Here is a 23561-nt window from a genome sequence, read left to right as displayed (position 1 = left end):
TTTCAGGGCAGGCTGTGATTCTACGTTGCAGGGGGTGGACTAGATGACTCTTGAGGGTCCTATTCCAACCCAACCATTCTGTGATGTTATGACTGGTCTATTCTTTTGCCTGTGTAACTTGGCAAATCACCACACACGCAACTAGAAAAATAAGCTGAGCCCTGCTGAGTTCATACACACTCTCCCAAAACATCATAACCCATAAGCCTTCACTCCATTCGGTACATTAAAATACAGTCGCACCCTGGATCCTGACGCCTTGCGAATTAAACGTTTCTTGAACGCCGCAAACCCGGAAGTGAGTGTTCCAGTTTGCAAACGTTCTTGGGAACCCGGACGTCTGACACGACTTCCACAGCTTCCGATTGGCTGCAGTAGCTTCCTGCAGCCTATCGGAAGCCGCGCCTTGGTTTCTGAATGTTTTGAAAGTCGAACGGACTTCCGGAATGGATTCTGTCCGACTTCCGAGGTACCACTGTACAAAGAAAATACCCATCATGCCTGTTGTTAATTCCTCAATCCGGACCCTCAGCCAACACCTCGTCTCACCTGAGCAATGTCGTCCTTGTAGATGCCCCTCTTGAGGCGCACCCACGACTTGGGCTTCAGGTTGGTCACCTCCTTCACCACCTTCAGCACGTCCGTCATCTCCTTGATGGGCACCATCTGCTGGTTCCAGTAGCCCATCCGGAGGTTGCCCACCCCTTCGATGGCCTGCTTGACGTGCGTCTGCTTGTAGGCCTCCACGTAGATGTACCCTTTCACGTGCTCAGGGGCGACCACCGATTTGATCTGCAAGGGCTGCGGAGGAAGAATGGGGGTGGGATACGCATGAGAGGCTGGGACATCGCTTGGGCAGAGTCTCCAAGCTCTCAATGTAGCTCTCTCGCACCTCTTGTTTATATTGCTCCAGGCCAGCCACACTTTGCAGGAAAAGGACACGCCAGGCTGGAACTTTGCTGTACCAGGCAACTATAAAGACGGGCACCGGCACACTGGGGCAAAGTGGACTTGGCCCTGCGCAATCAGGCTGCCCAGCAATACACAGGTCCTCCCTCCCTTCCCTGCTTGGAGGAAGTTAAGGGAGTATTTCAAGAGACAAGGAAGGACTTCTGCAGCTTTTTTCTCTATCCAGATCCTTGGCGCAAATGAGGAAACGTAAGAAGAGCGTTACAGGATGAGGCCAAGGGCCCACCTAGTCCAGCATCCTGTTTACACAGCGGCCAACCAGATGCTCCAATGAGAAGTCCACGGGCAGGATCCGAGCCCCAGACCACTCCTGTGCTTCCCAGCAACTGGTAATCAGATGCATTGCTGCCTCCAAACGCTTATCCTCCACAAGGTGAGATGTAGCCAATTAAGTAATACTCAAGAGCAGACCCAGTGAAATTCATGGGCCTGTCCACTAATTTCAATGGGTCTGTTCCGAGTCTCACCAACCTTGGATCTTGCCCACTGCCTCCTCCAATCCGTTGTGTTAAAGGTTCATGAGAAGAGGCAGGGAAAAAATACTTATTTTCTCATACTTCACTGTAAAGTTGGCTCCCGGTGGAACATAGGGTCAGATTTAAGGTGCTGGTTTTGACCTTTAAAGCCCTTCACGGCCTAGGACCCTCGTAGCAATGGGACCGCCTCTCCCGGTCTGCCCCAAGGAGAGCCTCAAGGTCCATAAATAGCAACACCCTAGAGGTCCCTGGCCCTAAATAAGTCAGATAAGCCTCAACCAGAGCCAGGGCCTTTTCAACTCTGGCTCCAGCCTGGTGGAATGCTCTACTTCATGAGACCTGGGCCCTGTGGGATCTGATTTCTTTCTGCAGGGCCTGTAAGACAGAGTTGTTCTGCCTGGCCTTTGGCTTAGAATCAATTTGATTCCCTCCCCCTCTTTCTTTTTTCCTTTCTCCTCCTGTGAAGAGGCTGCATTTTAATGTTGTATTTGAATCTTGCTTTTTCAGTTGTATTTTAATCAACTTGTTTTTATTATTGATTGTTAGCTGCCCTGAGCCCGGTCTTGGCTGGGGAGGGCGGGGTATAAATAAAATTTATTATTATTATTATTATTATTATTATTATTATTATTATTATTAAAGGCAAGACCCCAACTCACTCCCCGGCCCTTTGCATCTGGCAGAGGATTCTGGGAAGCGGAAGGCCTGGTGGCAGCCATCTATGGCGGCTAGTTGGCACATCAAGCCGACGTTTGCGGCAAGGAGCAGCAAGAGGGACAACCCCATGGCAAGAGCAGCGCTGTAGAAAAAGTGAAGCGCCAAGGTCTTCTTCTGTTCCCCCCTTCCCAGCCCACTTACTGTGTCTGTGAACTGGTAGGCGATGAACTTCCTCATGAGTGCAATGGCTGTGGCCCGCTCCTCTCCAATCTGGGAGTGGGAGAGAGAAGGGTTGGAATGAAAAAGGATGTCAGGTAGCAGACGCAACACGAAAGCAACCTCTCTGCGCCTGCGGGGCTTACCTTGCATTTCACAGTCCAGAGGTTAGGATCCCTGGATGGGGAGAACAAACACAGCAAGGTCAGCTTGCCATGGCCAAAGTAAGCATCGCCCGCTACTTAACGCCAGGGCTGCAGCCTCTCAACTGGGCCGTCTCAGTCCTGCTCTCACGTCCGGAGTCTTTCCCACCCAGCCTTCACCCCGCTAAGTCTCACAAGGCCCAAGTCTTCTGCTTCTGCGAGAACAGAACGCTCACAACAGAAAGTCCTTACTTGACTCCAGGAAGTAGCTGTTGCTGCGTGATGTCGTCAGAAAGCTCATCAGAGCCGCCGTACACCCTGGAGAAACAGAGAGAGAGGAGGTCTGAGAGGTCCGAGGGTGGAGGGACAAGGCCAGCAGGAGTGTTTTGAAACAGGGAACCGCCGGCAGGATAAAAGCAGCATACTCACGTCTCGCGCACCGAAGACTGGGCATACTTCTTCATGTAATACTCGCCCAGCTCCTCCTCTCTTTGGTCCCTGTTTTGGGGGGGGGGGGAGAGAAACAAAAAGTGTGAAGTGAGAGGGGACGTATTAGCCAGGCCAAAGCACTTTGCACATGTTCTGGTGCAGCAGAAGGGCAGAGGCAGGAAGCCCAAAGCTCAACCGCCACCCCAGTCACCTGCAACAGCCAAATCACTTGACCCCTGAGGTGTATATTTTAGGAGCCGCCGTATTGCTGTGGTTGTAAGTGGTTTTAATACTGTGTTTTAATTCTTGTAATGTGCCCTGGGACCATAGGGTGAAGGGTGGTTCTTGCAGGGCTTTACCAGAAAAGGAAATCAATGAGTGACCAGCTTTGAACACCTGGAAACAGGGTTTAGGGGGAATCTGAGTCCCTCCAGGCTGCCAACTCCCTTCACCCCTGGTCACTAGCTGTGTTGCCTGGGGTCAAGGGGAACTCAAATCCAACACACAAACTCCCTTGTTCCTTCTCCAAAAGATCCCCAAACTTGCAGGAAGCTCCTGCAGCCAATCGGAAGCTGCCGAAGCCCTGTCGGACGTTCAGCTTCCAAAAATAGTTTGCAAACCAGAGCAGGCACACTTCCGGGTTTGAGACGTTTGGGAGCCAAAATGTACGAGAGCTAAGCTGTTCGACAACCAAAGTACGAATGTACAATACAATCGCATCTTACGTGAATTTCACTTGCACGTTTTTAACCATACATGACTGAAGGCAGGCTGGTTGAAATTGCACATGTTAAAGGCAAGCAAGGAAGAGCTTTTAAGCCATCATCCATTAGCTGCAGGGCAGTTCCGAGAGTTTGAGTATACAGTGTTACCTCGGGTTAAGTACTTAATTTGTTCTGCAGAAGCAGCACCTCTGGTTGTGAATTCCTCAGGATTTGACCGGAGCTCCGGAGGTACCACTGTATTTGTAACTAAGTCTGCTTTCAGGGATCCAACTGTGAACTGATGTGAGTAAACTTATTTTATTGACTTTGAATACGATGGTGGTGTTTTTATTCTTTTAAGAGGGATTAAAGGGAATTTACCAGGAACACACAATTCAATCTGAGACAGATTGAATTGTATAATACAGTGGTACCTCGGGTTAAGAACTTAATTCGTTCCGGAGATCTGTTCTTAACCAGAAACTGTTCTTAACCTGAAGCACCACTTTAGCTAATGGGGCCTCCTGCTGCTGCCGCGCCGCCAGAGCACGACTTCTGTTCTCTTCCTGAAGCAAAGTGCTTAACCAGAGGTACTATTTCTAGGTTAGCGGAGTCTGTAAACTGAAGCGTATGTAACCCGAGATACCACTGTATACGATTTTTGTGTGTATGTGGAACCCTTAGAACTGAACCCCCATATAAGATGCAATTGTACACTTATTTCAGTAGAGCCAAACCAGGCAATCCTGCTTTCAAAATAAACACACAAAGTCCTGCCAGGCGCCTGTGCTGCTCCTGCTCTGTGCTTTGCTCTGCATGCAATGCCATTTACCTCCACAAGTTTTGCAGCCTCCGTGCTCCAGAGCGATCCTCGTCCAGAACCACATTGTCAATGTTGGACGCTAGAAGAAGAAACAAGACATTTGCAATGCTCAACAGCAGAGGCAGAGAAGAGTTTTTTTTGTTGGGCAAAGTGTACGGGCGAGAGCTACAGAGGCGGGGGAAGACTTTTCAGAACTGCAAACAGCTTCAGGGCCTGGTCTGTTTGCAAGTTGAGATACCCTGCAACGCTCTCTGACAATTCCACTGTGCTTGCCAAGAAAGACCAGAGAAAAGGAGGAAAGGAGAAAGGAGGAAAAAGAGAGAGAGAGAGACTTGCAAACACTGCTAAGGGAGTCAAGGACCTGCTGTTAAGGCTAAGATATCGCAGGACAGCCCCTGCTATGCATGGGTTAGGGCCATGGCCTGCTCCACCCTGTTTCTGGGTGAGGAGTCCCTATGCCAAAAATGGGGAACCTGTGGTCCTCTAGTATGGCCAGTGGGCCAGGGATGAAGGCAACCGTAGTCCACTGCAGGGTCACAGTTTCCCCATTCCTGTTCTATGCAGCAGTCTTCTGAAAAGGAAGATACATTCTTTTGGATACAGACGGGAAACGTGTGCTATATGCTTCTGATAGGCACTTGGAAGAACGGCTCATAGAACCGTACAATTGTAAGGGACCCCAAGGGTCAAACAGTCCAACCCCCTGAATCACAGCTAAATAAGCCCTGGCAGATGCCCACTCTTATCCCAGGCCGCTGGGTAATTAAACAACCTATGGACCTTTAAACTTGGGGGGGCGGTGGCGGTGGCATGTTATTGTTTCTATTTGCTACTATGGTATGTATTTTTGTGTTCTATATTGCAAACCACCCTGTGATCCTCAGATACAGATCCTCACCACTCTCGTACCTACGGGACCGCCTCTCCCAGTGTGCCCCACGGAGGACTTTAATGTCCATAAATAGCAACACCCTAGTGGTCCCGGGCCCTAAGGAAGTTAGATTAGCCTCAACCAGAGCCAGGGTCTTTTCAACTCTGGCCCTGGCCTGGTGGAACGCTCTGTCTCAAGAGACCAGGGCCCTGCAGGATCTGATTTCTTTCCGCAGGGCCTGTAAGACAGAGTTGTTCCGCCTGGCCTTTGGCTTCGAATCAATTTGATTCCCTCCCCCTGTTTCTTTTTTCCTTTCTCCTACTGTGATGAGGCTGCATTTTAATGTTTTAATGTTGTATTTAACCTTGTTTTTAAGTTGTATTTCAATCAACTTTCGTATTATTTGTTGTTAGCCACCTTGAGCCCAGCCTTGGCTGGGGAGGGCGGGGTATAAATTATTATTATTGTTGTTGTTGTTGTTATTGCTATAGAAATTTAAAAGATAATAGTAAGTAATTGTTATTTTCCTGATTTTTAGATTTTGCATGCCTTATGGACAGATGTATGGCCATCTGTCAGGCTTGAGTTGAGATTCCTGCATCACAGGGGGTTGGATTGGATGACCCTTGGGGTCCCGTCCAACTCTCCACAATTCTATGATTCTTTGTCTCAAGTGACTAATAAATTGCAACAGATATCTACAGACACCTGCAGGCTGTTTTCCCGGGCAGGTCCCAGAAGGAAAGGGATAATGTTTGAATTACCGTATTTTTTGCTCTATAGGACGCACCAGCCGATAAGACGCACCTTGTTTTTGGAGGAGGAAAACAAGAAAACAACAGCCTCTTGCTGTTCTGGCTTCTGGGGTAGCCCGCGAAGCTCCCTGCTGCCCTGCGGAGGCTTCGCACGGCTAAGCTAGAACAGCGAGAGGGAGCACTGCGCAGCTCTCCCTCTCCCTGTTCTGGGATAGCCGTGCAGCCTGCATCCGCTCCATAAGATGCACACACATTTTCCCTTACTTTTTAGGAGGGAAAAGGTGCGTCTTACAGAGCGAAAAATATGGTGCTTGAGACCACTGGAACAGCATTCCTGCTCAGAAGACCACTGCGATACCAGAGAACTCGGCTACAAGGGATCAAGTGGCAGGGGCTGCGCAAGCCCGTTCCCTGTGTGCCCACATCAACTGGGCATTTGCTGAGCATGCTCTCCCACCCCCTCTCACGCACAGAACCCCACCTGGCTGAAAGGAAGCAGAGAAGCAAAGGCAGCTGGTGAAGAGGAAGGAAAGGAGCTGGAATGAAGAGGATAAAAACAAAAACCGTTCTTACCTTCAAATTCCTCTGCTCATGAAGAGGTGGTGGTGGTGGTGGGAGGGCGGACAGTATGAGCCAAATAATACCATCAAAACCAACCACAGGGTGAGGGTGAATGGGGAACAGAAAAGCGGAAGGAACAAAATTAAGATGCGGCGCACAAACCAAGCAGAAGCGAATGAAATGCACGAGAACTCAAAAAGAGAGAAGCCACCAGGCCGGGGGGGCGGGGAGGCAGAGGGAGCACTACCCACAGGCAGGGGCAGCCTTGGGGGGGTGGGGGAGGACGGCCGGGAGCCAGGGGCTGCCGCCAATCCTAAGAAGCAGCTCCCCCTCCGCTGGCCGCTCTCGTTTCGCACCTCCACAACCGACAGCACTTTCGCAAATGTGACAACCCGCGGTCATCCACAACTCTTGGAGAAAAGTCTGATCGGTTTAAGTGCTTTCCAGAAAGGGCGAGAAACTCGTATTAGAATAAATGAACATGGGAATTTTAAACGAAAAAGAGTTTCCAGCTCTGGCAGGAAATAAAACAGAAAAGGAAATCCTTTTTTTAAAAAAAGAAAAGAAATTCAGTTGCATTTCCAGTTTTAGGGATTTGACTTATAACCAGGAAAGGGGGAAACATTCCAGAAAAGTAATTACGCTCAATAAAGCAGATTATGTTTTCTCAGACTTCTTTAGGTTGCTTTGGGGTTACACACAAGCATTCGAGAACTCAGCACCAGTGAGGAATTTCCTGCTTCCTCCTCAGGAGGAATGCTGACGAAAGGTTCTGTGGGACGTCAAAGCTTGCATGCTCCGACTTGGTTACCACTCGGGCATCCAGTTACTCCAGATCCAAGATTATCTTCACGAAAAGGGGTCTCCTTACCTTTCTCCAGAATGTCTTCTGCACCATCTTCCCACTGGTCTTCATCTTCATACTCATCATCCACATCTGGAAGGAAGAGAAAGGGAAGGGACGAGGTCCACACGATAAGCCAGGAGTCAAAGATTACATGTCTCTTATGGTTGGGGCAGGGGGCAGAGGAGAAGAGTCCGCTTTTGTTTTTTTACCAGCTTCATCTAAAATAAATCCGCCATGTCTGGGTTTCTTCGCAGGCCGGTCATCATCGTCCTCTTCCTCCTCTTCGTCATACTCTTCCTCCTCCTCTTCTTCCTCTTCCTCCACTTCTTCCTTCTCGCTGCCTACGGCACTGACACGCTCCTCTTCAGCCTGCATGTTATTGAACAAGAACCTTTAACCTGCGATTCACAGGTGGTTCATGCTGAAGCCCACAGAAAGCAGCTTTACTTAGGGGTGGGGGAAACAGCACCAAACAGCTTGGCTACATGGAAATGGAAACCACAGGCCCCGATTCCTAGCCCCAACCTAATTTTGGAGATATCCGGGTCTCTAGAGGACTTCTCTTTTTTCCCCAAAAAATTTTTTTTATTGGTTTTCACAATATTATAAACAAACAAACACACAAGACAAACAAACATAAATCATAGCCTTATTGAAAATTACACTTATTAACTTTGTTAAGTGACTTCCTCGCTTCCCCTTGGTTGAATTTCATTGCATGTCCTTTTTAACGGTTTTCCAAATCCCAATTCTTATGAAATTTAACCTAAACATTAACATCCTTAAATATTCACCTTATGGAATTAAACATATTAATTCATCACTTAACATGAATAAAATCCTAAGCCAATTAAGTCTCTGCAAGCTATTTTCAATTAATTTAGCTTAACAAATTTAACTAGATAATCATTAAATTTATTCCACTCTTCCTGATACTCCTCCTCCTTCTGGTCGCGGACTCTTCCGGTCAGGTCGGCTAGCTCCGAAAAATCCATCATCTTCATTTGCCATTCTTCTATTGTTGGCAATTCTTGGGTGGGTCTCTAGAGAACTTCTGCCCAAGCTCAGTCCTTGGATACGGCTTGAGAGCCAGAGGCTAGGCAAACACAAGCGCCCCTGTGCTCCTTGTGGGATTGTGCACCCTCCAACGTGCTGGTGAACTAGGCTCAGTTTAAAGCATGATTGGTACATAGGGATGGTTTCTCTAGTTAAAGAAGCCCAAAGCTCCCTTGGGTGCACACAGCTGGTTGGGGGAGTCTCTGATGGAGGAGGATGATTAATTACATTTTTAAGAACCTCAAAGGGACTGATCCAAGGTCACCCAGAAAGCTTTGTGGCCGAGTGGGGATGTGGACCCTAGTTTCCCTAGTCTGCCACTACACCACACTGGCCCTCTTGTTGTTCCTTACATCTGCCTCCTCACGGTAAAGACAGAAGCTTTTCTCTAAGATGTATGTGGAATGAAAAGAAAGGCTAGAATAGATATTGCTGCGTTCCACGGGGTTGGACAAGATGACCCTTAGGGTCCCTTCCAACTTTACAATCCTACGATTTACTCGATTGAAATTAACGGACTTAACTTACATAATTTCAGCGGGTCAACTCTGAGCAAGGCTAGTGCTGGATCCAACCCAGGGTTTGCCCTGCTGACTCTGCGGCCTAGGACCCATGTACCTACGGGACCGCCTCTCCTGGTATGCCCCGCGGAGGACCTTAAGGTCCACAAATGACAACATTTTGGAGGTTGCAAGGTGGTTAGATTGGTCTCAACTAGAGCCAGGGCCTTTTCAGTACTGGCCCCGATCTGGTGGAACGCTCTGTCACAAGAGACTAGGGTCCTGCGGGACTTGACATCTTTCCGCATGGCCTGCAAGATAGAGCTATTCCGCCTGGCCTTTGGTTTGGACTCAGTCTGACCCTTATGTTTCCCTCCCCTTATGGTCTTGATTTATCGGCTACTTTAAAACGAGGCTGCATTTTAAATTGCATTTTAACCTGTATTTTAAATTGGTTTTGTTTTTCTCATCCCCCCCCCCCTTTTCTCCCTATTATGTTTTTATTGTGATTGTATTAGTGTTAGCCGCCCTGAGCCCGGCTCTGGCCGGGGTATAAATAAAATTGATGATGATGATGATGAAATTGCTTACAGAAAATGTGCTCTGCCCCAGCCCCAAGTTCAAGAGAAGCCAAAACCCGAAAAGACATGTCAGGTGAAGGGTATAAGAGCTTCTTCCTCTGTTCCAGGGTGGAAGATCCACACATGGATCCCCTTACCTGCTGAGACTGTGAACAGCTTTACATGTCTGCAAGATGCCTTGGTGACGTAAATGGTGGATAGGAAGGCTGCAAATCTGCCAAATAAATAAACAGCCTGCCTCCCCTCTCCACAACTCAGGCCAAAGACACACTTCCTTGAAGCAGGTGCGAAACACCCGCTTGCCTGCATGTTCTCCTCCACCTCACCTCGTTCTCCTCCACCTCTTCCGCCTCACTGCTGCGCTCGCTCTCATCTTCAGAGAAGTTGCTGTCCTCGCTGTCGGACATTGCGGCAAGACTTTTCTACCCTGAAGAAAAAGCATAAGCCTCTTAGCCACCATAAGGGGCTTGCAAAATCCATTTTTGTTGCCCCCCAGTTAATCTCCACGCTACAGGAATAAAGTTTAGCAGAACACGAACATCTGCAAATAATAAGGATTCATCAGTGATGGGAGGAACAACTTCGGACCAAAAATAATGTATCTCTGGACAAGACCACATCATAGGCCTCAAAGAACATTTGCATGATGAGAATGGAAAGACAAAGATCAGCATTATGCAGATGTCACATAACTTGAATTCTCCTTTACATCTGCAGCTGCGTCAGAAACTCAGATAAAAGCTAGGTGAGGTGCCATATGGCTCCTTAAACTAAGGTCACAGTCACCAAAACGGAATGTTGAGTTGTCATATTTGGGCTCTAAAGTCTTATTTTTTAAAGGACAGACTGTGATTGATTATCGATTAAATATCTGGCTAGTTGAGATGACATCACCTTGCCAACAAAGGTCCTTATAGTTATGGTTTTAGCTCTGGTTTTCCCAGTAGTGATGTATGGAAGTGAGAGCTGGACCATAAAGAAGGCTGATTGCCGAAGAATGGATGCTTTTGAATTCTGGTGCTGGAGGAGACTCTTGAGAGTCCCATGGACTGCAAGAAGATCAAACGCATCCATTCTGAAGGAAATCAGCCCTGAGTGCTCACTGGAATCGTGACACGGACCATTCATAACATAGGGATATTCTTCACAACTGTGAGCAGGGCAGTGGGGTGGGGTAAGTGAAGACAAGCTACAACAATTAACTCTAATGTTGCTCGCTTCTCCTGCTCAGGCTGCATAATTCATTCTGACTGCACAGATAGCTGATAGAATTCTACAGGATGTGGTATTAAGTGGGTGAAAAGAGTAAAGATCCAATGATCCCCAAGCATGTACCTCCAGATGGTGGAGATGTCAGGCACCATCCAGAAGCCCAGACATCTTCACCTGGACACAAGTGGCCGATAACCAGGTGCAAAATGCACCTGGCCAAATTTGAACACTGCTTAAGAATAAGTATGTACAGGGTCAGACAGCTAGCCAGTATTCTTCAGCTTCTTCAAAACTGGGGTGTCTTTATGGTGAATGTGTGCTTTAGGGAATGGGGGGGGGGGGTTGCCAGAGTACTGTATATTGTATTTATTTATTGCATTGATATCCCACGTTTGGGACCTGGGTGGCGCTGTGGTTGAAACCACAGAGCCTAAGACTTGCCGATCAGCTCCCGTTGCTCTGTCCCAGCTCCTGCCCACCAAGCAGTTTGAAAGCACATCAAGTGCAAGTAGATAAGTAGGTACCGCCCCGGCGGGAAGGTAAATGGTGTTTCAGTGCACTGCTCTTAGTCATGCTGGCCACATGACCCGGAAGCTGTACGCCGGCTCCCTCGGCCAATAAAGCGAGATGGGTCCCTTTACCTTTACTATCCCACCTTTTATTCTCCAAGGAGCTCAAGGCAGTGCACAGTTTTCTCACTCCCTCCCATTTAATCTTCAATCTTCACAACAACCACTCTGAGCTGGAGAGGTAGCAACTGCCCTCCCCAGGTCACACCCACTGAACTTCCCTGTGGCTGAGTGGGGTGGATTTAAACCCTGGTCTCAACTACGTCCTGGTCCTCATTTAATCCCCACAACTTTGTAGGGCAGGCTGGGCTGGGAGACACACACCTAGTGAAATGTGGGTCCAGTGTTGTGGCGGCAGCGGGACTTGAACCAGGGTCTCTCCCAGGTCCTAATTCTAGACCAGGTGTCAGCAAACCTTTTCAGCAGGGGGCCGATCCTCTGTCCCTCAGACCTTGTGGGGGGCCGGACTATATTTTTTGGGGGGGGGAATGAACAAATTCCTATACCCCACAAATAACCCAGAGATGCATTTTAAATAAAAGCACACATTCTACTCATGTAAAAACACGCTGATTCCCGGACCGTCCGTGGGCCGGATTGAGAAGACAACTGGGCCGGATCCAGCCCCTGGGCCTTAATTTGCCTACCCATGTTCTAGACACCACACTATGCACCACTTTGAGCCCCTTAAGCAGGAAAATACGGGATATAAATCGAAATCAATACTTAATTCTTTTAATGATTCCCCCCTTATGCTTTGGCTATTCTGTTTTTCTCCTTTTTTTAACCTGCACACCTTCTTGAGTCCTTGTCAGGGGAAAAGGCATAAATAAATATATGACACTGACACAGCTCAATCGGTACAGCATGAGACTGTTCATCTCATGGCTGTGGGTTTGAGCCCTGTGTTGGGCTAAGGATTCCTGCATTGCATTGGGGTTGGACTTGATGATCCCTATGGTCCCTTCCGACTCTATAATTCTATGACATAAAATTCAGTGTTGGAAACTCCAACTGTTCCAGGAACATTTTGAAATAGGGAATTTCATTAATGCAGTTTCTGAGCTCTGGGCACAGTACTGATCCTAAAGATTTCCGATTAAAACAAAGAAGGAAGTGGAAGGAAAGGAGAACTTTTTTTCTGCCTGCCCACTTCTAGCTACAACACTGGAGAAGAGACCCTCTTCTTAAGGATATTGGGGGCGGGTGAAGGACTATACCGTGTGAAAAATGAAAGTATTTTAGCTGCAGTTCATCCATTTTCAGCTTTGAATTCTTGTTATAAAAAAAAGTGCACCTAGACATTCTGTTGTTACACCCATTTACGTGCCATTCAGCTCGTAGCTTTCCTATCTCAGTTTCTAACACTGATATAACAACAACGGTGGAATAGAGGCAACAAAACAAAACAAGAAAGCCACCAAGAGCCATAAGAAAGGGACCCTTCCCCTTTCATGTACGAAGCCATTATTATTATTATTATTATTATTATTATTATTATTATTACTGCTACTGCTACATACTACTACTGATGGTTTATCCCATTAGTGATGTACAGAAGTGAGAGCTGGACCATTAAGAAGGCTGATTCCTGAAGAATTGATGCTTTTGAATTCTGGTGCTGGAAGAGACTCTTGAGAGTCCCATGGACGGCAAGAAGATCAAACCTATCAATTCTGAAGGAAATCAGCCCTGAGTGCTCACTGGAAGGACAGATCCTGAAGCTGAGGCTCCAAGACTTTGGCACCTCATGAGAAGAGAAGACTCCCTGGAAAAGACCCTGATGTTGGGAAAGATGGAGGGCACAAGGAGAAGGGGACGACAGAGGACGAGATGGTGGGACAGTGTTCTTGAAGCTACTAGCATGAGGGAGGCAGTGGAAGACAGGAGGGCCTGGCGTGCTCTGGTCCAGGGGGTCACGAAGAGTCGGACATGACTAAACGACTAAACAACAACAACAGGGTTCATTCATTTTCAGCTTTGAATTCTTGTTATTAATAGAAGAGCACCTAGACATGCCGCTGTTGCACCCATAACCTCGGTTTAAGGTGGCATTTAGCTCCTAGCTCTCCTATCTCAGTTCTTAACCCTGATATACCAACAAACGGTGGAATAAACAAAACAAGAAAGCCACTGAGAGCCGCAAGAAAGGGACCCTTCCTCTTCCAGGTACGACCCCATTATTATTATTACTGCTACTACAGTTGTACCTCGGGTTAAGAACTTCATTTGTTCCGGAGGTCTGTTCTTAACCTGAAACTGTTCTTAACCTGAAGCACCGCTGTAGCTAATGGGGCCTCCCACTGCTGCCAGAGCACGATTTCTGTTCTCATCCTGAAGCAAAGTTCTTAACCTGAAGCACTATTTCTGGGTTAGCGGAGTGTGTAACCTGAAGCGTATGTAATCCGAGGTACCACTGTATAACAAAAACGGCGGAATAAACAAAACAAGAAAGCCACCGAGAGCCACAAGAAAGGGACCCTTCCTCTTCCAGGTACGACCCCATTATTATTATTATTACTGCTACCACTAGTAGTAAAATTTGAACGCCCCCCCTCCGCCCGACAATCTCAGGGGGGTTCACAACCTTTTTTAAAAAAACAAACAAACCCAACCCAAAAGCAAAAACACGACATGCGCGGCACGGGGTTGGGCTAGATGACCTCTGGGGGTGCCCCCTCCCACACACCCCCTCCGACCATTCTGCGATTCGGCATGAGGGAAACCACCGCGGAGCAGGCCGAGAACACACACACACCCCTCTCCCTCCGCCCGCAAACGCGCTTCGGGGCCGCGACCCGCCAGGCCGGTGTGGGGACGGGCCCGGGAAGCCAGGCCTCCTCCTCCCTCAGGGCGAGCGAGCGAGCGAGGCCTCCTCCGCCTCCCCCTTCGACCCGGGCCTTGCCAAGCCCTGAGGGGAGCGGCAGGCGGGCCTCGTCCCCTCCCTGCTCCTCCTCCTCTCCTCCCTCACCGCGCTTCTCCGGAGGCCTCCCGCTTCCCGACGCTCCTGCCGCCGCCGCCGCCGCCTCAGGGCCTCTCCGGGGGGCAGTAAAACCGGCGGGGGCGGCGGACGGGAACCGGAAAAACAAAAACAAAACCGCGTCGAGCGTGCTCGCGCGCAGGCGTACAAGGCGTGTGGGGGTGTGGAGAGAGGAAATCTCGCGAGAAGACGCGCCATGGAGGAAATTGGGATTGGGCCGCCCGGGTCACGTGCCGGCGGAGGAAGGGAACAGCGACGTGTTACGCGGCTGGCGGCGACGCGGAGGAGGAGGGGGGAAAATGGCCTCCCGTCACGTGATGGCGCTCGGCCAATTACGGCTCGTCGCTTCTTCCCTGGTCTGGGGCGCAACCGGAGGGGATTGGCCGGCGGGGTGTGTGACGTAGGAGTTGGGGAAGGCCAATGGCAGCGCTGGGATGTGGGTCAAAGGTGGTTGGGAGGAGCAGGAGGGGAGAGCGCAGGGGATCCCCAAAGGGGAAGCCCGGGCCGTTCTACTCGGAAGTAAGTCCTATGGCGTTGAATGGGGCTTACTCCCCAGTAGCTGCGCGCGGGATTGCGGGCCTGCCAAGGCTCCTCAGCCCATTCATTGCCCCACTGAATTCAGTTGGGCTTACTCGTGAGTAAATGACGTGCCTGGTGGGATCAGGCCGCAGGAACCATCCGTTTCATTCATCTGACTATTTTCCATTTATTTATTTTTCTTTTGTAATACCGAGTTTATTCTGTTTGTTATTTTTTAAAAAATTATTATTTATTTTTTTACCAACAACCAAAACACAGTGAAAACAAACAGTGAAAACCCCCCAGGCGGCTGATACATTGGGTATACATAATCAATAATAACATATTCAAATCAACCACATGTACAATACTATATACCTTAACACTCCTCCCTCCATATGGTTTATTGAACTTTTAACATTTTACTTACCCTAAATTGTTCAAACCTGCCCAAATAATTCAATATTTTCTCAAACCAATCCTCCTCCTTCTCTTGAAGTTGGTGCAAAAAACGGTATTATACACCTGTAAGGTTATATGGGAAAGCACACCTTGGTTTAAGAACAAACATCCGGAACGGATTCAGTTCGTAAACCATGGTACCGCTGTATTTATTGTCAAGCATAACAATTACAGTCTCTTCTACAGCTCTGGTTACCTAGGCAGCTATTCCCAGGTCTGCACTGTATGAAGCAGTTGGAGCAACAGCCCCCCCCCCCCCCACTTTATGTACCTTCCCTTGAAGAGCTGCATGCACACAGCTGGAGACTGTGCCTGTGTGCAAACTTCCTCCGCTCCTCCCTTTTCAGTCCTCTCCTGGTGGTGCAGGAGAGGGTGGGAAGTGCCCAGCCCTTCCCTTCCTTGACCTGCCTCTTCTTCTGACCCACACTGTGCTCCACCCTCCAGCTCTGAAGCTTCCCCAGCCTCTGAATCTTGCCTCCTGGCTGGTACAAGTGCCCACAAACCACTACCCCCCTCTCCCAAGTCAGACTCCAGCCCCTGCTTCTCCGCATGCACGCTTCTCAACCAGTCCCTGAGAGCCACACATTCCCCCACCCCTGAAATAAATGACTATCTTTACTTCTCAGGTGATTGTGTTGTAAACAAAAATCTGCCCTTTTCCCCCTTATGGGGTATCCAAGAGCCCATATAGAGTCCTTACGTAGGTTACCTATTGGTAGGAGAAAATAACAGAGGCCAACCAGAGAATATCGAGAAGCAAAGCAGCTAGTAAGCTTGATCTGTTTTATTGATCTGTTGCAACAGGGTTCCTTGCTCACCATACACAGGAGGGAGGAGGAACCCAGAACAATGGCACACAAGGCCTTATATAGACATTTTGAATTCCCTCCCTGGAGTCCAAGACCACCCCCCCCTGACACATCATGCCTACATCACAGAAAGGGTGGTCTACAGCAGAAATCTGAGTGCGTTGTTTATCTCCTGTCGTCGTTTTATCTCTTGTCTGGTAGGTTACCTGTTAATGCTTACTTGACTGGATACCCTGGGGAGCCTGGCCAGTCTTTTGTAATGATAAACACTTAGTTCCTGAGCCAGGTCACAGGCTCACCCTATTCAAACACAGACAGACATACCCTCAAGACAGGATTTGTGAAGGAAAAGACAATGGGGAGGCTTTTCCATTTTCCTTTGACCTTGCAGAGAAAACATTTGGTCAGTTTGGGAATCAAATGGTTTCAGGTCGGTTTTCCTGTGCTGATCTATGTACATGCTTGGTTGGTACATTTATTATACATCTAAGACCTTAAAATTCTTACCACAATTGTTATAAGAATTTTAAAGTCATATATATATTAGATGTTCATAAACATACCAAGCAAACACATACAATATGTAAACCACATGTCTGAAACCCACAAAAAAGTCCTGAAACCATTTTCTCTCTCCCAAAATGACCTCAAATGTTTCGGTGGAAGGAAATGGGAAATCTCCCCATTGTCTCTTTCACAAATCCTGTCTTAAGAGCACATTTAAGATATGAACAAGGTGTGAGCCTGGGACCTGGCACCTGGATTCAGGAATGGAGTAGTTAGCATAACAAAAGAGTGGCCAGGATGCCCAGGTAATCCAATCAGGTAACCTGGCAGACAGGAAGAATCAAGACATCCAGATTTCCGCCCTTTCTCTGATGCATTAAGAGGGTGGTCTTGGGCCACACCCCTTCTGTGATGTATGTATGATGTTTCTGGGGGTGGTCTTGGACTCCAGGGCGGTCAATTTAAAACTCCTGTGGGAAGCTGTTGTGCAACAATAAAGATCGTGGTCTACTGACCGCTGTTTTGCTCCAAATTACTTGGCTGGAGCTTCCTTCTTTTACTGTCCTCATGGACCCACGAGGGACTTGCACCCCGACGAGCTGGGCTGTTGAGTAGCCTCTCACTCCAGAATTTATCCTTATCAATTTTGTATTGAAAGCCACCTAATTAGATTTTAATTTGATCCTGACTTGTTTTTAGGAGGTAATTTAATTATTGTTTGATTTTATATTAATGTTATATTTGATGTTAGCCGCCCTGAGTCTGTTTTTGGCCGGTGAGGGCAGGATATAAATAAAAGATTAATTATTATTATTATTATTAAAGGAACATGACAAAGGAAGAAAAGACATTTATCAATTTGAAAACGGTCATGATCCATGCAGGTAAGATGAGATGAGGAAACAACAGTTTTGATGCTGCCTTTTTTGCCAAAGGAGCTCAAGTCCTATTCTCATAATGACCCTGTAAGGTAGTTCAGGTTGAGAAGAAGAGGGTTGCTTAAGGTGCAGGGATATCGTTCCAGGTATCCCTTTTCTTCTTCCCACACACTAACCGCTACTCCACTCTGCCTTTCTCGGTGGTGTTTTGCACCAGCTCTTTCCTCCCTGCACACTCTCTGGTCTTTCGTTATTGTCTCCCCTGCTGTCAAAATTTAGACTGCGAGCTCTTGGGGCAAGGACCGAGTGTCCTTGTTTTATGTGTGTTGTTCTGTTGATACATCACTTACACTACATAAATCTCCCAGTATCTGCTGAGGGGATGGATAGCTGGAACCCAAGAAATGGCTGTCTCAGTGATGACAACCTTTTCCCAGCCCAGGGGGTCATATTTCATCTGGAGAAACAAACAAAACCGCACAGAGGCAGGAATAGAAATTGCCCTTAGGAATAGAGATTTCTCCAGGGGATACAGTTCTGAACAGCACGACGGCTCTGTTGCTTCGCTGATGAGGGAGAGATGGGGAAGAGGAGATGCAGATGGCAAAGTCTTGTTTTGTGAACCTTAAAAACTCTCGGGGGGACGTCCCCGTTCCGGCTGTAGATTTTCTCAGGGGAAGGACCTGCCAGATAGGATTTGTCCACTCTGGAGAATTCAGCTCTGGAGGGAATCTACATGATGGGGAACTCCTGAAAAGAGAAGCAGAGCAAGATGCAGCTGTTTTTAACGAGGAACATCTGGCAGTTCTGTTTATTCGGCAAGGGAGAAAAAGTGCAATGCCCCATCTCAGTCAATTCTGTGGAATTTTGAAGTCATAAACAGGGTAAGGTCATCCAAGATCATGAAGCACAGTGGTAGCTTGGGTTACAAACGCTTCAGGTTACAGACTCCGCTAACCCAGAAATAGTACCTCGGGTTAAGAACTTTGCTTCAGGGTGAGAACAGAAACCGTGATCCAGCAGCACGGCAGCAGCGGGAGGCCCCATTAGCTAAAGTGGTGCTTCAGGTTAAGAACAGTTTCAGGTTAAGAACAGACCTCTGGAACGAATTAAGTTCTTAACTCGAGGTACCACTGTACATGCTTGATATTCCACCAACTGTTTAGTTGCATAGCGTTTTAGGTCCCTGCTTAGTTTCCTGTTTTGCCGGCTCTGTGCCATCATCTCAAGGCAGCTCAGAACTAGTGCAGAATGGCAAATGTGGTGCAGAATTCAGATTCTGTAAAACCTAGTGCTTCCCCAGATGACCTATTTCTTCATCCTTATTTGCTTGCACAAAACTTATGCGGGCACCAGACTATGTCTGGTATTAAGCTGTGGTCTAAACCACAGAGCCTAGGGATTGCCGATCAGAAGGTTGGCGGTTCGAATCCCCGCAACGGGGTGAGGTCCCGTTGCTTGGTCCCTGCTCCTGCCAACCTAGCAGTTCGAAAGCACGTCAAAGTGCAAGTAGATAAATAGGTACCGCTCTGGCGGGAAGGTAAGCGGCGTTTCCATGCACTGCTCTGGTTCACCAGAAGCGGCTTAGTCCTGCTGGCCACATGACGCGGAAGCTGTACGCCGGCTCCCTCGGCCAATAAAGCGAGATGAGCGCCGCAACCCCAGAGTCGGCCACGACTGGAGCTAATGGTCAGGGGTACCTTTACCTTTTTATGCGGGTGGCGGGTCCTCGACTCACAACAGGAGGCTGGACTAGGTGGCCCTTGGCCTGATCTAGCAGCCTCTTACATTATTGGAAACCTGCCCTTTGCATTTGTGTTTCCCCCCAAGCAGCAAGTCCTCAAGTGGTGTCAGGAGCTGGGTGGCCGGCTCCTTAATTTGCATCGCTGACAGAAGGCTGCTTAACTGATGTAAATAAAGCCACCCCGCCCTCAGGTCATGGAGCTTAGTGTGAATCTGTTCTTCATTACTGTAAGTAATAAAAATCTTTCTGCCTCCACTCATTTTCATGCAAACAACTTCGGGGAAAACATCCCCTACCATTTTTAAAATTTATTGGATGGTACCGGATGCCTAGAGCGTGAGTTATTCTTCCGTCCTCTCTCTCCAGAGTGTTTGTTGATGGGAATTAATATTCCTGTCTTTTTAAGTTTGGGAAGCTGGACCAGCCACTGCAAAAGGGCTAGTTTTTAAAAGCCAATTGGTTGGTAGCAAAGGATGCGCTAGAAGGACATGAGAGGCCAAACTGTGGCTTGAGCCAAGAAAGACTGAAAAGCCACAAGATTGGTAAGAATCAGAGGACATCCAGATCGGCCGCGGACAAATGGCAGATGACAGAGATTCATCCTGAGTGGCCCAAAGCTTTGAGGCCTCGTAGAGAGCATCCTTCGACACTGCTGGACCCTTCGGAATCCGAACTTTTCCTTTTGGGTTTCTCGAGAAGGCGCTTTGCCCATGGTCCCTTCCTGCCAACTCACATCTATTGGGCCGCTCAGCACAAGCGGCCTGGAAGTCCTCTGCCTTGTTTCTTGTTTGTCATACAGTGGCGCTGTGGGATAAACCACAGAGCCTAGGGCTTGCCAATCAGAAGGTCAGCGGTTCGAATCCCCGCGACGGGGATTTATCCCAAGGTATGACTGTACAAGGAATGCAGGTGGCGCTGTGGGTTAAACCACAGAGCCTAGGGCTTGCCGATCAGAAGGTCGACGGTTCGAATCCCCGCAACGGGGTGAGCTCCCGTTGCTCGGTCCCTGCTCCTGCCAACCTAGCAGTTCGAAAGCACGTCAAAGTGCAAGTAGATAAATAGGTACCACTCCAGCGGGAAGGTAAACGGCGTTTCCGTGCGATGCTCTGGTTCGCCAGAAGTGGCTTAGTCCTGCTGGCCACATGACCTGGAAGCTGTACGCCAGCTCCCTTGGCCAATAAAGCGAGATGAGCGCCGCAACCCCAGAGTCATCCACGACTGGACCTAACGGTCAGGGGTCCCTTTACCCTTTACTTTAAGGTTGGTAGTGCAATAGCTTTGTAAAGAAGCATTTTGGTTTCCCTGCCAATGTCCTCAGACACTCTGCACTTCCATCGGGAGAAAGCCGTACTCGCAGAGCTCAGGCGATGCTGGATTTCGGCATCAGTGTTGGCCCTTGTGAAAAGGTAGAAGTGATTGACACTTTCCAACGTTCCACGACTGAGTTGGATTTGTGCTGCTGCAGAGGGGTTATTTTGTGCTCATTGGTGCAGCACTTTGGTTTTTTGGATGTGGAGCTTTTGCAAGATGTACACGTGTACACACACACACACCATGTTTGTGAAAAACAACATGCAAGAACGCATTATATTAGGGGGAACTGCTTGCAAAAATGTGCACTTTAGTCAAAATGTGTTTATGGGGGAAAGTCACACTAAAATGCTGAATAACTTTGAAGACGACTTTAAATTTTTTTTTTTTATCACCAATTGCTGTGAAAATGCAAAGAACTGAATTTTAGACAGAAACAATGAGAATTTGAGCGGGTTGAAACAGACAAACCTTTCCGCCCCCCTCAAGGGCTATGCCCAAGTCAGTGGGCATTTGAAAACTCACCAATTTTCGTGGTTTGATGGCCAAGCCCTCCTGCCTTTTCAGCTGCAACAAGTGAAGCCCCTTTCAAGCTGACATCATCAGAGCTCCTCCGAGATTCTCCAGGGAAAGGAACACCTAGTTTTCATGAAGACACAATAGCAATGAGATGGGTAATTCACAGGGAACCCTGGCTTGGGTTATGGGACTGGTCTGTATCAGGGTATGCTTGCTCGGGTAGTCCCAAGTGGGCAGCAAGGACATTGATCTAACCATACCTGGTTGTAGAGGTGATGCTCCGCTTTGCGAAGGCAAACCTCGCACCAGACGTGCAACCATAGCTGTCAACCGTCCCTTATTTGGCGGGAAAGTCCCTTATCCCAGCGCCGTGTCCCGCTGCTGTCCCTTATTGATGATGTCTCTTAAATTTCCCGGGTTTCAAAGGAAGCAGCTCCTCTCCCTCCCTCCCTGCTGGCCAGGGAGGAGGGAGGCTCCAACTGTATTGCTCACCCAATAAGGAGTCTAAGAACGACTGGGGGGTGGAGCTTGCATGACTTGTGCCGATCAAACTGGCCGCGTTGCCTGGGGACTCGCCTTTGCTCAGCGCTTCCCTGAGGAGAGGTGACAGTAGTTTTCCTTGCTGCATCCCCTTTGCCGGGTTGCTGCGCTGTGGGAACCACCGCTTGAGGCTTCGCTTGGCTGCTGGCTGGGCTTTCTGCCTTTGGCTCAGAGGGGCTCGGAGGTTGAACATCCCTGTGCCCAGAAAATCCCTTATTTTGGCTGCTGATCCCTTATTTTTGAGGCTGCTGGTCCCTTATTTTCAAATCTGTAAGTTGACAGCTATGCATGCAACAGTATGTCAAGGAGCATTACACCTGCTTTCCCTGACCTTCTTGGCTAGAAAACAGGGTTTCCCCCCTGACCTTTTGTCCTCTCACAATTTGTTTGTTAGACATATCGCTTGGCTGGAGCATGACGGGGGACACAGACGTAATCAAGTATCGGGGGAACATTTGAGGGAAACACCTGCTTGGATGGAAATTCGTTTAGTTCAGGGTGGTTTCACTACTGTTTCCAATTGTTGATTTCTGCTAATAAAAGGAGTCTCTGCAGAGCTAGACAGCAGCTTGCTTGGAGCATGTTTGCTAGCTTGCTTCTGCCAGCTCACCTGCATTAGCAACACCTGTCTCATGTCCATCACTTCACCTGGATACAAACATTGGTCCCCGCCCTGTTTATGCTTCTCTAAGTGTTTTTTTTTTTTTTTTTAATCTTTCCTGAATCTTCCAACATTCAGCTTTGTTGGACTTCCACAAGTTCATGAATGAATGAACTTTATTACGGCCACAGACCAGGATTGAGATTGAGAAGCAGCAACTGGTCCCCACCAGCTGAGCTTCAGGGCTGGGTGGGGATTTGAACCCAGGTCTCCCAGGTCCTAGTCCAGCACTCTAACCACTACACCACACTGTTTTTCCCAAGTAGCCTGGTATCAACTGGACCTGGTATAAGGGAGCTTCCCATGTTCCTATATTAACAGAAGATAAAGCGAGGGAAGGGATACTTACGAGCTGTTGCCAGGAAGATCGGGGTCTGGTGGGGCAAGGAAGAGAAGCATGTCCTTCTGCTTACATTTGTGTAGTAGAAAGGCTAACCATTCTCTCTTCCAGCCCTGCTTTGGGTCTTGCAACTTGGAGAGACAATGGAGATCAGCTGCCAAAACACTTTCACCCAAAATTTGCAACTTGCACCATTACTGGTGTGTCTGGTCCAGAATGTCCGGTCAACATCCACTCACCAGGACAGCGACAGCTGCCACCTCACTGGTACTGCCTGTATCCGTCATCCACAGGACCTTCTCCATAACCCAACGGAAGTTGTGTCTCATGCCCCAATGCAACAGGGTAGCCCAGGGTCTCAGAGGGCACCGATCTTGCAAGAGATGCCCTCTAACAGAGGAACCCATGAATCGCCAACACAAACTGGATGTGCCATGGACATAGTCAAGGGGGAGTAGAATAAAATTGTTGCGTTGGAAGGGACTCAAGGACCATCGAGTGCAACCCCCCGCAATGCTGGAATTGCAGCTAAAGCATCCCTGACAGATGGTCACCCAACCGCTGCTTATGTGCTGGGCCCGGGGTCCAGGTCCGGTCCTGAATCCAAGGGTTCCGTGAGGAGTCAGTCCAATAGGGCCAAGGCAGGAAACCAGGCTAAGCCAGGCACAGGGTCTCAGGCAGGTTCTAGCAAACAGCAATGTTGCTCCTGCAACCTGGGACAGGGTCCGACAGCCTTTTATCTTTGTCGGGGTAATGGCCGGTCCTGATCGCCCGGTGACTCACCTCCCTGTTTCGCCCAAAGGCGAGCACTCCTCCTGCGAGTACTCAGGTCTCTCCTTCTCTCAGACCTTAGTCTCTGCAGCTCGGGAGATGTTGGTGGGTTACTAGACCCAGGGGCCGCCTCAGCTTCCCCTGACCCAAC

At 48.6% G+C, this 23561-nt stretch overlaps 1 protein-coding gene and 1 long non-coding RNA gene across 4 annotated transcripts in view; both read right to left on the bottom strand.

Annotated features, from left to right (window-relative positions):
* The window catches only part of SUPT5H (SPT5 homolog, DSIF elongation factor subunit), a 37077-nt gene extending 22546 nt beyond the window's left edge, over positions 1–14531 (bottom strand). Inside the window, exons 1-11 of one of the 3 annotated variants that reach the window (XM_083454844.1) lie at positions 14341–14496; positions 9915–10015; positions 7661–7820; positions 7476–7541; positions 6617–6628; positions 4427–4496; positions 2891–2959; positions 2714–2779; positions 2465–2495; positions 2304–2372; positions 550–801 (exon numbers count right to left, since the gene is read on the bottom strand). In XM_083454844.1, coding sequence (XP_083310970.1) covers positions 550–801; positions 2304–2372; positions 2465–2495; positions 2714–2779; positions 2891–2959; positions 4427–4496; positions 6617–6628; positions 7476–7541; positions 7661–7820; positions 9915–9995 — 876 coding nt within the window. In that variant the 5' untranslated portion in view covers positions 9996–10015; positions 14341–14496. Of the gene's footprint in view, positions 1–549; positions 802–2303; positions 2373–2464; positions 2496–2713; positions 2780–2890; positions 2960–4426; positions 4497–6616; positions 6629–7457; positions 7542–7660; positions 7821–9914; positions 10016–14340 lie in introns of all 3 variants that reach the window. The other 2 variants (XM_083454843.1, XM_083454845.1) reach the window with 2 other exon arrangements.
* Positions 14532–17454: 2923 nt separating this feature from the next.
* LOC310684903 lies at positions 17455–23217 on the bottom strand. The gene is made up of 3 exons (XR_014514949.1): positions 22649–23217; positions 21105–21218; positions 17455–18274 (listed from the first exon to the last, which is right to left on the bottom strand). It is a non-coding gene; the product is annotated as an uncharacterized lncRNA (long non-coding RNA).
* Positions 23218–23561: the final 344 nt, after the last annotated feature.

The sequence above is a fragment of the Podarcis tiliguerta genome, assembly GCF_965153285.1.
Source record: "Podarcis tiliguerta genome assembly, chromosome: 8".
NCBI lineage: Eukaryota > Metazoa > Chordata > Lepidosauria > Squamata > Lacertidae > Podarcis > Podarcis tiliguerta.
This window is presented reverse-complemented; position numbering and strand designations above follow the sequence as displayed.